Source organism: Lycorma delicatula, chromosome 8, assembly GCF_047948215.1.
Source record: "Lycorma delicatula isolate Av1 chromosome 8, ASM4794821v1, whole genome shotgun sequence".
Lineage (NCBI taxonomy): Eukaryota > Metazoa > Arthropoda > Insecta > Hemiptera > Fulgoridae > Lycorma > Lycorma delicatula.
In genome coordinates this window covers 37,042,261-37,058,167 of record NC_134462.1, presented here as the reverse complement: position 1 = coordinate 37,058,167, position 15,907 = coordinate 37,042,261, and the positions used below count along the sequence as shown (strand labels likewise).

The 15,907-nt window shown below is 28.6% G+C and overlaps 1 protein-coding gene across 3 annotated transcripts in view; it reads left to right on the top strand.

The window, feature by feature from the left end:
* The window catches only part of NELF-B (negative elongation factor B), a 50,204-nt gene extending 34,597 nt beyond the window's left edge, over positions 1-15,607 (top strand). For 2 of the 3 annotated variants that reach the window (XM_075373269.1, XM_075373268.1), the window contains exons 9-12: positions 817-967; positions 9,991-10,172; positions 13,848-14,045; positions 15,377-15,606. In XM_075373269.1, the coding sequence (XP_075229384.1) occupies positions 817-967; positions 9,991-10,172; positions 13,848-14,045; positions 15,377-15,514 (669 nt within the window). In that variant the 3' untranslated portion in view covers positions 15,515-15,606. Of the gene's footprint in view, positions 1-816; positions 968-9,990; positions 10,173-13,847; positions 14,046-15,376 lie in introns of all 3 variants that reach the window. The other variant, XM_075373270.1, reaches the window with a different exon arrangement.
* The last annotated feature ends 300 nt before the right edge of the window (positions 15,608-15,907 follow it).

Genomic DNA, 15,907 nt, shown 5'->3' with positions numbered 1-15,907 from the left:
AAACATTGAACAAAATTAGTTTGAATTGAAAGAAAAATCTGAATTTTTTAAGTGAACTGTGAAAAAACTGAGTTTTTCAAAAATACTTAAAATTAATAAGTATAGTATTTTACATTCATATTGGTTATCATAATTAATAAATAATAAATCTGCATTTACGAATAATTTGTTGTGTCCTTAAAACATTACATAGTTATCATGATTAACTATAATATATCATGGTTAACTATAAATCAGAATTGAAAAAATAAAATTTTGTTTAAAAACTCACTCAAATTTGGATTATTGGTGTATTTAATATTTTATGTGATAACATTTTTTTCTTCTTAAATAATTAGTAGTAATATAAATTATGCAAAATGTATAACATTTGATATTCTTTGAAAAATAAAGGTTTATTTCATATTTTTTATTGTTTTCAGTTGTTAATGGTTAGAATTTTGTCATATTCAAATCAGTAATCATATCTGAAAAAATTATTTTACCCTGAAAAATGTGCATCAATATAATAGTAATTAATCTTTCCATTATTTCTTTTTAATGTTGTGTATTAAATATATTATAACAAGTTTGTTATAATAAGCTCGTTATATTACATTATATCAAGTTTTAGCGATCTTTATTAAGTATAAAGTAAAAAAAAGCTATATAAACATATTTTTTTCAAAGCTGTTTTTATTCATCATGAATCATGTTTTTCAGAGTGTTGTTATCCATATAAACTAAACCTCTAATATTACTTTAGTGATGTGACTTTATAAACTTCTTAAATGTACTTTTAATTTAAGGATTAATTAAATCCAATCTTTTTTAAAGGAATTCAAAGAGCCAAAATTAGATAGTCAAGTTGTAACAAAGTTCCTACCTGCATTAATGTCTCTAATGGTTGATGATCAAGTTAGGGCGCTCAATTCAAAGTTACCTCCTGATGAGAGAGAATCTGCGATTACCATTATTGAACATTCAGGTAATTATTTGTAGATTAATTATAATGATAAATTGATGTAATTTTATTTTTTAATCCTGGTAAGGTTTGTGAACTAATTATTTGTTATTGTTATCAGTGCTGTGGAATGTCAGGGAACATTGGTGAATAAGACTGAACTTGTATTTGCTGACTAAACATTGTAAAGATTTTTGGAATATATTTGTATTGATATCATTTTGATTTTTTGTGATCAGATATTCAAATTTGTTTATTTAAACACTTTTTGACACTTAAAGACAAAATTATTTTTATTCTTAATCCTTTTAGTATTTCTCTATATGTCAGTTTCATCATATTAAAAGTGTTTTGAAATGTTATATATAGTACGAGGGTGGGGTGAAAAATTCCAGGCCTCACACAGACATGGCATTAGTACACCTAATTTTTCTACGGCGTTGCACAATTTCATTCTTCATTAATTTACTACAAGAGTTCTAAGTCATTGCATCACTTAGTGCTGTGTTTACAGTCCATCAAAGAGGAAAATTAGGGTGTTTTTTGGAAAATGGAAAAACTGGAAATTCATGCAGTGATTTTCTGAAAGGCTTAAGTGCAAAGGAAATTAAAGAAGAGACATTGAAAGACTCTTCTCTATCAAATACAACCACAGTTAAATGCTAGGTTGCAAATGCTAGGTTTAAAATAGGTCAAACACGGACTAGAGATGAAATTTGTAGTAGGCGCCCTACTGAAGTGACTATGCCAGAAATGATAGAAAAAGTACATAAAATCATTTTGGCAGATCAGTGAGAGACAGTGAACATGTGCACAATATTTTGCATGAACAAGCTGTGCGCTAGATCAGTGTCGCGTTTGCTCACGCCCAACCAAAACTGCTAAAAAAATTTCAAGTAATTATCTTGAGCTCTTTCAATGTAATCCAGAGGAATTTTTACATTGATTTATGACGGTTGATGAGACGTGGGTTCATCACTACACCCCTAAGACAAATCGGCAGCCAAACCAGTGGGTTGAAAAAGGTCAACCTACTCCAAAAAAAAACGAAAACAACCTTTCACACAAAAAGTTATGGCAACAGTTTTTTGGGATGCACATGGAATAATTTTGATTGATTTTCTTAAAAAGGGTGAAACGATAAATGGCAAATATGATGCCACTGTTGTAGCATCTCAGTAATTAAATTAAGTAAAAATGATTGCATTTGGCAAAAAAAGGGCTTTTCTATCAAGAAAATGCTCCAGCTCACACTTCAGACATGGCAGTGGTAAAAATTAATGAATTTATGGTTCGAATTGCTCCAAGACCCTACATATTCACCTGATTTGTCTCCCAGTGACTGTCACTTGTTTCTTAATCTAAACTAATGGCTTGGAGGGAGGAAATTTTTGAACAGTAATAAAGTTATTGCCACTGTAAGTGTTATTTTAAGGATTTGGATAAACTGAAGTACAAAACTGGCATAAGCGCTTTTGTGGAATGCTGGGCTAAGTGTATAGACCTTAATGGTGACTGTGTTGAAAAATACATCAAAATGTTCTTAGAAAAATGTTGTTTTCTTATCCAGGCCTGGAACTTTTAACCGTACCCTCATATGTATTCTTACAGAATTTATTTACAGAATGTTTCTGTAAAACTAAGAATATTAGAAAATAAGATCATAAACTTTTTTACTTTAGAAGGAAAATGGAGTACATAACATTTTGTTATGTCTTAATTCTACTGAATGGAAAAACTGAGCAAATATCATGTTCTCATAATTTATTGAGTGAATTTATTTAAAATTTATTATTTATAAGGAAACATTGGATTCCTCCAAGCAGGCAACTTGAATTGGTATTTTTCGCAGTACTCTGTAAGTAATCAAACTAATAATTTGAGCAGCCACCACATTTAAATTATTTCTTTCTATATGATGCATTGCCATGTAGAAACAGTTTTCAATCCTTTTCAAATGGTTACCGATAATAAATCCTGAACTTATAAAAATATGATTCTATGAACTTTGTAACTTTATATTGTACTAACCTATCAACTTTTTAAATTATTTTTTATAAATGATGAGTTTATCAGATTGGAAACAATTTCAAGCCCGGGGTATTCTATTTTAATTCAACAAATTTTCAAAAATTTCATTGCATCACTATTTTTGATTTTGATGATATTTGGTATATATGATAACTAATATTAAATATATGTTAATTTTGTAGTGGCCAAAAAATATTTTTTTAATTTAAAAAAAAAAATTTTCTTGAGTAAAAACTTTTGTAACTCACCAACAGGTAAAAACAGCCATTTTTGTCACTTTTTCCATGAGCTGTAGTATTTTTATTTTACATCATACAGAGCTTTGAAAAGGGCTTTTTCAAAGAAAGAGTAAAGAAGGAACTTCATCTTGGTGTATTCAACATTAATTTTTTTACATAACCAAATCTTGCAATCTTTACTGAAGTTATATTTACAAATTGTTGTTTTTTTCAAATTTTGGGCCAAAGAAAATATTGAAGGGTTTAGGGTAACAGGCCTGTTTTTTTATTTTTTAACTCTTAGGTACTAGTAGTACATACAAAAAAAAAAATTGAACTGTTACTTCATTAAAAAAAAATGGCTGCTAAATCGTAAGATTTTGAAAATGTCTCATTCCTGGAGCCCAAAAATCACATGTGGGACAGGTGGAAAAATTCTGAAATGTGTAAAACAGTAAGTACATTTTATGTACCTTAAAATCATACAAAATTTATTTTGTTACTCAAAGGGGTTGATGAGTAATGAAGTCATCGAAACCGCTAAAAACACCGTTCCTTATAACCATGAACAATGAAATATATCCAAAAAATTTATAGCATGTATTTTATTTAGATAATAATGTAGGCCTACTATACTAAATATTTTGATATGTCTATAGTGATGTAGCATATATTCTAGATAGTTTGTTACTTAAAGTATGACTCATACATACAAACTCATGTTTAAAGTGAATAAACATGCATGGACATGAATGTTTGTGTAATCCTGAATGTAAGAAAAAAAATTGTAGAAGGCTCAGTTATACTTGGCCCAGTCAATGTATGAGCTTGGTACGTCATGAGCAGACTGCATATTACTACTCGGCCTGAAAACATCAAATTGAAGTATTACTTATTATCATATTGTACATGGTAATAACTATCATAGTTACATTTACTAATTTTAAACAACATGTAATTAATTCTTTTAAAACCTTTATTTGTACTAAATTATTAATTTTTAATAATAAACAAAAGCTTACAAGTTCACCATCCTCACTAAACAAATCACTGTCACTTTCATTTTCACTGTCAGAGTACACTTCTGTCATTTATCTGTCAGTGGTTCCAGTTTTTCATACTCTTTTTCAATGTTTTTTACTTTTTCACATTAGGGTTTCCAGTCGATTAATTTTCTCCATTGTTAATTTTTCAACATTTGTGAAAGAAAATGTTGTGTTATGACTCACCAGCTACCTGTATTTTTACGGCTGACCATACCATCTCGATCAGATTCAAATCTGGATGGTACAGTGGGAGTCTAAGAACACAATATCCGTGTTTTTTTTCAAAAGTTCATCCAGGTGATATTTTTTACTTCAGTTTTATGTAACTTTACTAATTCATATAACTGTGGTTTCAGTATTTTTTAACTATATGGAGTGTAGGGTTTCCCCAGCCAATCGGTCATATCTTTTCTTCTGGAATTAGAATTTGGCACTTTATCAATACCTGTATTATGATAAGGGGCATTATCAACAACTACTACTGACATTGGTGGGAGATTTGGAATCAATTTTTCATGTGCCCATTTCATGAAAATGTCTGTATTCATGTTTTCATGGTAGTCGCCACTTTTTGAACTGGCTTTCCAAGTTAGTAATGGATTTGGAATAAAACCAATTTCTCCTCCAGATGAATTACTATTAACAGTCATCTTTATTAATCAGTACATGAAGTCCCTCAATAATACCATCGGACCGCGACTTTGTTGAACGATGCGAACTTAAAACTTATGTTTCATCCAAATAAACAATTGTAACATTGCTTTGTTTGTACTTGGCCATTGCCTGCAAATGATATCCGATATCAGTTCACCTGATGTCAGATTTCTCAATTAAAAGTTTTCTGTTATTTCCAATTTTACGCCATTTGAAACCTAACTCTTTCAAAATAACAGCTAAAGTTTATTCACTGCCTTTAAAATCAATAGATGACTGAAGTTCTTGCCTTATTTTTTTTTAAAGTAGGTAATTCATTCTTCTTTGAATAAAATTCATTTACTGTTCTTTTAACTACACCTAAATCAAAACTGTCCAGTCCACTGATAGGTTTCGAATGTTGTTTGTACTTTTTCGGCTTGCCAAAAGAACACGATTGGGATGTTTGAAAAATCATGTCTTTTTTTCTCTTCTGAGTTTTTGATGATGGTCTGTGTTCTTGATATTCCACAAGCAGCAGTAGTTCTTTCTTTGCATTTTTGAATGCCAATTATATGTTTGTCGTCAAAATAAACATTATTGATAATTTCACGTGCTTGACTCCTAAGTTTTTTTCTTAACTACGGATTTAAATTCTGCTATAACAAACCTCACCAAAACACACGGAACAGAAATAACACAAAAACTAATATATTAAAAAAAATTTAATCTTGGCGAAAGACATCGTTTCTAAGTACATGTGTAAATTTTTATAGGCCTGTACATAATACCAATCAGAGCATTAGTCATTGGTTAAGGAATTGTTATTGTTTACAAGATTAGTTTTTAAGCATTTTTATACATGTAATCAACTCAAGTGGAAAGAATTGAACACAAAACAACGTATTGTTTGGGTGCATCGTATTGTTTGTAAGTTGAAAAATGAAATAAAAATAATAATTATATGCAAAAATAATGTTTTGGAAATAATAATATAATGAGACGTCAGCACGTGATGTCACAAGCTCATAGATTTGCTGGGACAACTATACTGTTTTGACTTCAATGTGATATGTTGTATTGTTACTAGTGTTAATACTGTGGTTAGGTATGTACACTTGTTTATAAAGTAATTTTATTAGCACTTCTTTTTACAACTTCTAAACTTATGCAAGAAGTTCTTTAGAACTTCTTTTTTATGCAGTATCTTTTATTTTTAATTTTATTAATTAGAGAAATTTTTATTTTAGCTATAGAGAAACTGGGATAAGACAAAGTGAGGTACAATTGGTAGTTTCATAATTTATACTAACAGTATTGTTATTGTAAGAACCCTTGCATTTTATAAAAATGGATTATGGTGTGTTCAATTGGCATTCACACTGAAACAGTATGTCACAAATTGACTTACAATAGATCTTCAATAGTGCATGATATTTTAGATTTTACTGAGCAGCAAGTAACATTGACATCTTTAAGAAGTGGATGTACGGAAACAAAAAATATCTGTACTTTTCATAAAACCAAATATTTAGATAAATATTTTCATATTTATGGGTGAAGTTGCTCTGACCCATTTAGCTGTCACACTAAATTGGTTAAGAAATCTCTTTGAGAAAAATCTCTTGACACTTTCAACAAGCAATCCAAATTTAAAATTAATTCCAGGCAAAGCATTGTGTACAAAATGCTTAAACAAAAAAAAAAAAACAAGATGATACAGAAAGCTAACCGGAATGCCTCAGTGTGTTATAGTCAATTCGGTGAATAAAGTTTGTTCAGCACTTGACATTTCCCTCATTAAAGTTCAAAAATTATCAAGCAGCGTAAAGCAATCAATTTTAATTATAAAGTTACAAAATTAGCGAGTCAATTACCAGTAATTAAACGATTCCTTTGATTTAAATATTTCTACAGAAGAAAACAGTTTAGTCCACAAAATTTTGCTGATTTAGGTAGGGAATATGAAGAATTAATCATTAAAATAAAGGATAGAATGAAAACAGTTACATCAACTGAGGAATAAATAATATTTTAAGTTTATTACCAAGCAGCTGGAGCATTCAAAAAATTCAAAATGAGTTTAGTGTTAGTCAGTATTTAGCCTATCAATCCAAATAATTAGCTAAAACAAGTGGAATTTTTCCACAAATCAGCAAAAAGAAATCCAATCATGTAATTGATGAAAATTTTATTAAAAGTGACCAAGATTTTTACCAGAATGATGAGCACAGCCAAATGATGCCAGACAAGAAGGATTGTGTTTCTGTAAGGCAAGCTGATAGGAAGAAAATTAATATTAAAAAAAAGGCTTATATTATGTAACTTAAAAGAATTGTACACAGCCTTCGAAGTAAAACACAATTTAAAAATTGGTTTTTGAAAATTTGCTGATTTCGAACTTAAATTTTGTGTGTGTGTGTGTGTGTGTGTGTGTGTGTGTGTGTGTGTGTGTGTGTGTGTGTGTGTGTGTGTGTGTGTGTGTGAAATGTATTGTAGTTGGAGACGTCTCTCAAAATTTTCCTTTTAAGATACAGGATGAAGGCCAGACATATCACTGGTCAAAAACTTATGCCACAGTACATCTATTTTAAAAAGAAGGAAAATTACAAAGCCAAAGCTACTGTGTGATCAGTGAGTATTTGAAGCAGAATACTACATTGTTCTTCTGCTTCCAAAAGCAAGTTATAAATAAAGTAAAAACATTGTTACCGCAAGTTAAACAATTTATTTTACTGATGGCTCCTCAACCCAGTATAAAAACAAAAAAAATTCATAAATTTGTGCTGCTATCTAGAAAATTTTGAAATCGCAGCTGAATGATATTTATTTGCCTTATACCATGGAAAAGGACTATGTGATGATATTGGTGAACCTGTAAAAAGGACTGTGATTAAAAAGGATAGTGCTTTTAAAGGATAGGCAAAAATAAAATTTTACATCTTCTGAAATGTACAATTATTGCAAAGACAGTATTAAAATTATAACATTTATTTTCTGCTCTAATAAAGATGTTCAAGAGACTGAATAATATACCTCAATTCTCATTATAAAGTAATCACAACAGTCCCAGAAACAAGAACCTTTCACATTTATGTTCCAACAAGTCAGAAATGTATTCTGAAAGTCTGGGCGACTTCTGAATCAGAAACATGTACATTAATATCAATTCATGTGGACATTAGTGTTTCTGATTGCTTTATAAGTTTACCAAAGCCAAAATGTAAAAAATATATCTGCTGTGTATACAATGGCAAGTGGTGGTTAGGTAAAGTCATTGAAGTCAAAATACATGAAAATGAAGAAGAATATTGAATACACTTTTTTCATCGGAAGGGTCCTGGTATTTCATTCAATAAATCATTGAAGGATAATCAAATATGGGTTCAACTGGAAAATATTTTAAAGGTTCTCATGCCTTCAGAGTTTTTTCTATCAAGTACTGAAAGATGACATAACATTACACCAGACATGAATGAGGACTTATCAGTTCTACTCAATAAAAAAATTGGCATGAGCACTAAGTTATGTTAGTTAAGTTTGTTATCAAAAAGTGCAAGGTTTATTCATAACTTCCATTATTAGCAGGAGTAAAATCAGATAAAAGTGAATTGAACAATTTCTTAATGTGTTTGAATTGTTTGTCATTTTGTAATTATTATTTATTCTGTAATTGACTGTTTATTAATTATAAATTTATTCATTGTAATGAGTTTAGTTGTAATTTTATAATTTGAAAAAAAATACATAACATCAGTATTTTTGGATACGTTGTTTACAGTTAGAAGGAAGAGTGTTTTTAGCCGTTTTGTTGGCTTTATTACTCGTCAACCCCTTTGTGTAACAAAATAAATTTTATTTGGCTTTAAAGTAAATAAAAAGTACTTACTGCTGTAAACATTTCAGATTTTTGCCACCTGTTCGACATCTGGTTTTTGGGCCCAAAAAATGAGACATTTTCAAAATCTTACAATTTGGCGGCCATTTTTTTTTTTTAATGAAGGATACTCACTAACGGTCCGATTTTTTATTTATAAGTACTACTAGTACCTAAGAGTTAAAAGTTAAAAAACAGGTCTATTACCCTAAGCCCTTCACTATATATTTTGGACTTGAAATTTGAAAAAAAAAAACATCATTTTGTAAACATAACTACAGTAAACATTACAGGAGTTGGTTATGTAACAAAATGAATTTTGAGTACACTAAGATGAAGTTCTACCTTTACTCTTCCAAAAAGCTCTTTTTGACCATTTTATGATGTAAAATAAGAATGCTACAGCTCATTGAAAAAGTGACGAAAATGGCTGTTTTTACCTGTTGGTGAATTAGAAAATAGTCTATTACTCAAGAAAAACTTTTTTGGCCACTGCAAAGTGGATAGTTAACATATACCAAATATCATCAAAAACAAAAATAGTGATGCACTGATCATTTGTTGAATTAAAATGGAATTCCCTGTCTTTTCAGAGATTTGGAAGGTAACCTGCTTCCATGAAAATAGAAATTTATAAATTTTCTTACTTTTTACCATTTCAAGATGTTTGAAATATGTTTTACTTTTTACTCATTGTCCAGTGGAAATTGTTTAGCTTCTTTATCAAAAATAAAGAGTTAACATTTTAAAAATGAATTTTTTTGTTAAGATAGCTTTAAAATAATTTATTTGAAGTATGTTAAACTTTATTGTTTGATATCTAGTGACAGATTACATTTGCGTGGAATTTAATTTTTTCTAATTTTTATGATATTTTATTCGTTTATCAAATTATTTATAATTATCTTTCGTTTGAAAAGAAAATAAGCTAAAACAAATAAGTTTATAAGGAAACTTTATTGATAATAGTTTTTTAGTTTTATCATTAGGGAAGGATGAAATTTTAAGGTGTTCACAAGTATTAAAAATTTCAGCAACATTGTTTGACAAAGTTTTTTGAAAAATAATACTTAAAATAATTTTGTGCCAGTTTATTTTTAATTATAAAGTCTGTCCACTTCATTTCAAAAAAATTGAAGAAATCTTGGATTAATTATCATTGAATTATATGTGTAGCATTTTAAGATTAGTAATAGTAATGAAGACTTAAAGTAAACATGACTGATGATTGTTGTATTTCAGGTCCACCACCAGATGCATGCCAAGCATATGTTCAAGAAAGTTCAGTGGCCAGTATTATAGCTATGTATTACACTTTACATACAGCAAAACATAAAGACCGTGTAGGATTAATGAGAGTTCTTGGCACCTTGGCGAATTGTGATAGCGATCGAGCCTTTGAAGATCCATTCTTACATTTTTTGGTTAGGCCTAGTTTTAATTAATAATATGAAATTTTATTACTACTATGCTTGACATTGTTTTACCATTAACTGATTTGTATAACAGAGTGGTAGCATCACTGCTTTTTGTCAGAGGTTTGGGTTCAGTCCCTGCTCAGGCACAGCATTTTATTTTTCACAAAAAAATTTCATTATAATCTAACAGTTACTGTTATAGGATGTCAGCCTTATTTTGCTGTATAAATATATCCTGGGGGTATTGATTTATTTATCAGATTTTAAACTTTCTAATTTTCCTGCTAATTTTTTAAAATTACAAAATTTAACAATAAATTTAACATTTCATGAAATATAAAAACAAAAGAATGTATAAAATTTAGCAAATAATTTTTGTGCTATTTATTAGTGTCATTATTTGTTATTGAAATATGCTCATAATATTGAATATTGAAATATACTCATTAATGCTTTTATTGTAAGTTATTTTGTGAATATTGTAAATTATTTGTTATGAATTTTAGTGTGCACCAATGATTTGCACAATATACAATTAACATAACCAGTTTTCATGACCCATTCACTTATATGGTTCTGGAATTCAAACTAATATTATGTTAAGTCTGATTGCATAGCATATTTTGAAAGAACTGTTTTTTTTGTTTTGTTTTTTAATTTTTTGTCATTGAAAGTTTATCATTAATTTCTCTTCATTATATTTTTATGTTTTATAAATAACTACAATTCTCTTCATTATATTTTTATGTTTTATAAATAACTACAACTTTTAACTTATGTGGGTAACCACATTAGTAGGTTAATAGGTTGTACATTAGTCATTGTTAAAAATATTTCATATACATCTTTAAACATAAAATAAGGACATTATAAGAACAAATAGAGTCCTGGTTTAGATGGTAAAGTTTCCAATCTATCCTTTTCAGAGTAAGTGTAGGCATTCATCATACAGCATTCATAATGGTTGCAATCATAAAAATAAAAAAAATCACTAGAAGCTAGTTATTATACCTTAAATATGGTGTAATATATATAATATAAATAAACGGTCCTAATCTTTATATATAACTAGTTTATATACCCAGCATTTCTCAGGGTCATAATTCTTCTTGATGAATTTAATCTTTCAAATGTAGCTGGTTATTTTTACTACACAGTAATATGATTTGAATGAAAAAGTGAGGAGTTTAAAGAAAAAACATGTATTTTAAACAATATCTCCACCAATATCTGGAGTTGGTAGTGTCTCAGCCTTTCATCTGGAGGTCCTGGATTCAAATCTTGGACAGGAATGGCATTTTTCATATGCTGCAAGCTACAAAATTCCAATTCAACATTACCAGAGACAAGCCTGAGGCTTATGTGTGGAATTAATTGATCAGGCAAAAAAAAAAGAAAAAAATCTGTAAAATTACTAATACAATTGTACAAATATACTACTATACAGAAATAACTTATGCAACTATACAAATGTATACAATTTAATTTTAATTTAGTTATTAATTAATTAATTAATCCTGCTTGTAGCATTGAGAAAGATGTTATAGATAGCAATAAGTTGTATATGAAGACATACTTAAAGATACAAATATATAATATATATTCAAATGAACACACCTTTCAAACTACCACAGAGTTCAAGGCTGCAACAATTTAACCAATGTTTGTCTGTAAACAATATTTTCTTCTTGTTTCAAAATGAAGTAATGTTAAAAAAATATACGAAAATGATATAGATTGCTCCAAAATGTTCTGAAATTTTTAGGAAATTTTACAAATTTCCATAATGTGAAAGTATTTGAAAATATTGTAATATTCTCAAATGTTCCAGAACTTTAATATTTTTAATTTAAGGTTCTCGCCCCTCAGCTCTCCTGCAACGGTGGCAGTAGGGTTGTCTAACACCTGCAGTATTTTTGTTCAGTTAGTAATAAATTTCCCAAGATTGAAATCAGTCCTGTGGTTTAGGAGGACATGTGGAACAAACTTACATACATATGTACCCACACACATACATACAATGACTATATTTATATTAATATTCTATAATTATAAGGATTTTAACACTTTAAAATGATAAATTGGCTAATTGTTAGTGTTTTAGATGAAGACTATGTATTATACAATAATGGATGTACAATAATGTATATCCTAGGTTTAGTTATTTTATAGTGGAGGATTCTGTAGAAGGTAATTTCTGATGTAGGGTGTAGTAAATATGTTGAGGTTAAAAGAGAATTATATAACAGGAAGGTATTGAGAAAAGCATCAAACTAATCAATCGATTGATGAATCCTCCCCCAAAAAATCAATAGTCAACTGCTTACTTTATGTACAAAGAACACTGTATGTTCTAAATTTTTATTCATCTGATCTATTTTAATGCAGCCAAATTGTAATAATTTCAGTAAAGCCTGTTTGTTTTTTGTGTAGCTGAAGAATTTTTTGTTTTAAATTATACATTTGGTTGTGTTGTTTAAAGATGAATGATCTGTACTTGTAAAAAAGTAGGACATATTTATGATGAAATTATTTTAAATTCATCTAAAAAGATCATTGATAAAACATCATGATTTGATGCATTATGTGTCGTGGCTGCAATTATTTATGCATGGCATGGAAATTCATTCCTCCTAAAATGAAATTAATTTTTAATTTTTTCAGTGGATTATTAAATATTTTTTCCTTTCCTGTACATATTATTAATTTTTAATTGGTATATTTTTCAGTTGCATATTTAAAAAAATGCTTCCACTAGATGTGTTACTCCATTGATAAGGCTTACTCCAACAAGCTACTAGTAAAACGAGGGCTATTTCGAAAGTAACTTTTGATTCGTTATTATAAAAACACCAATTGATAAAAAAATATTTTATTATATTCATCTTTTAGCTACTTCCTTTAACTACTTTTCTACATAATTGCCGTCCAAATTAAGGCACTTATCATATCTGTAAACAAGTTTTTGAATTCCCTCATCTTAAAATTCTGTTGCCTATGAATTAAGCCAGGTAGTAACACTGTTTTTTAACTCCTTGCAATGCTGAGGATAAGAAATTAATGTCGAAATAGCCCTGAACTAAAATAACACTGAAACTTACTGCAAGATGTTATAGATATTGAGGATGGCCACACAAAACAAACTACATGGCATGCTGAGTTCAGGCATCGTTTTTCTTCATGAGAACCGCTCACTGCAGTATACCCTCAACTTCAAATCGACAGTTTAAAGTAAGAGTTGTCTAACAATCCTCTGTACAGCTCTGAATTGGCTTCCAGTGACTGTCACCTTTTTTTTGAAAGTGAAGAAATGGTTAGCAATACAGCATTTTTAAAATGATGAGTTGAAAAACGAATGTTACTACCTGGCTTAATTCACTGGCAGCAGCAGAGTTTTGTGATGAGGATATTCAAAAACTTGTTTACAAATATGTCAAGTTTCTTAATTTGGGAGGCAATTATGTAGAAAAGTAGCTAGCTATAAGATATGTATAATAAATAGTTTTTTTATCAATAGGTGTTTTCTTTTAATAATGAATCAGAAGTTCATTTCCGAATAGCCCTCGTAAATATACCCAAAAGAAGTATTACCTAATGGAGTTTTTTTACATAAAAAATCAATTTGATCTTTCCATAATCTGGAAAACTGATAGAAAATTGTTATTTTTATGTTTACTTTAGGTTTCGTTATTGATACACATGGGTGAAGAATTTCAAGCAGAAGATTTTTGTACAGTTATATTTGATGAATTTTTTTATGCTGGACTATCTAGAGAGAATGTCATAAGGCATGTGTTAAAATTGCTTTGGTATGTTTATCCACGATTACCACCAATACGTCTTCATACACTCATTAAAGTATTACAGCCTACATCTCAGGTATTGTATTTTATTGTATTCAGTAACTTTATTTTAAATATTGAATTATTTGAGCAGGTTGTCAGGTGTATAGCCTTTTATTTTCACCTTGATAGAAATTGAAGGGTTTGAAGAATTAAATAAAAACAAATGAAGCTGCATTTAATAAACCAATCCTATATATCACCTTTGTTGAAAAAAATCATTTTTCTTGCATCTTGTTGTGTTGCGACTGCTATAGTATTTATAACTATTTACAATTTTTTTTAAATAATAATAAATTGTACAATTCAAAATAGAGGTAGCTAACAAATTTTTTATATTTTTTTAACACAATAACATGTTGTAAGTAATCTTCATCTTCATTTTTTTTTTTAAATATATTTTTCTGGTTTGGTTTAGCATGTAAAGACTTAACTGATGGAAGATATGAATTATAATGAGTACAATGAACCTATTTGTTTATGATAGAAGACAAGCAGTATTATTAATATTTATATTGTTGGCTAGATATAAAATTTGTTGACAGAAACTCTATATCTTTACTATTATTGGAGTTCTTGATTTATTGCTATTTTTGTAAGTGAAATAGGGCGATTGTCAGAAAAATCCCTTATAACTAATAATTTTGTAACACCTGAAACATCTACAGAAATAACAAGTTGAAAATCAACTCCTTAAATTTAATTTTTTTTTACTAAAATATTATTTTTATTAGAACAGAATAAGAAGTTATTTAACCTTTCTTTTGAATATTCATCTTTTGATTAGAAAGTAAACCAGTTGCTTTTTTAAATGAATTCAAATTGTCAAATGCTCATGATTTCTCTATTTTTTTTTTTATTATTTATTTCTTTTTGTTTAATAATGAATAACTTAGATACAGTAAATCATGTAGAAATTAAAAATCTGTATTAGAATTTCTGAGTTCTAATCTTGTCTTGAATTTGAATCTAAGTTTTGAATTTGGATTTTAGTACAATAATACATTGATTCCTATAAGTTATAATTTGCATCCATACATCAGTTTTAGAAAAATATAGAGTTTTACTTCTAATTCATCTAAAGTTTTGCAACAGAACCATTTCTGAATTGCCAGTGTTCCAATTTATTATATATAGTATTAGGTATGCTTAAGATGTTACATATATCATGTGGTTGGTGCGATGCTTTCATCTTATTGTGTAATATTTTAATGTGATTATGTATGTGTATCTTAAATTTAAAAAAATGATATTTTTACTTTTCTTTCTAATCTGTTGAACCTATGAATAAAAGTTTTTAAGGACTGTTTTAAGATTTAATTTTTAAAAAACTCTCATATTTACTCTATTTTTCTTTCTTTTTTTCAGCATAATGATGATGTTCATTCGTTATATGAAACATTACAAGAAAAAATAGGAAGTCAGCAGGAACCACCTGTCATTCCAGAAAATTTAGATTATCTTGAATCTCCATTGATGAGTGTGCCTACACCAGCTCCTTTATAAAAAAATAAATAAATAAAAACAGATAATATTTTATAAGAGAACTTTATTTGTATTATATAATATATGTTATATTCTCTGAGTAAAATTATATTTTTTTCTAATTGTGCATTTCTTCATTATCAAGGTGTCTGTGATAGTCAAATCACATATTGCTCATAACCAATTTCATGTGTTTACAACTTGCTGAGATTGGTAATGAGTTACAGAAGTATCTAGAAGAAATTTTGTCCACAGTTTGTAGTACATAATTTTTTTCATCCATAGGAGTATAGTCGTCTAATATCACATATTTGTTACAACTTACAAGGTCTGTAAATAAAGTAATGAGACTAGTTTTTTTGGGCAGCCAAAGTGGCAACACTAAGGTTACTAGTAAACATAAGATTATAACAG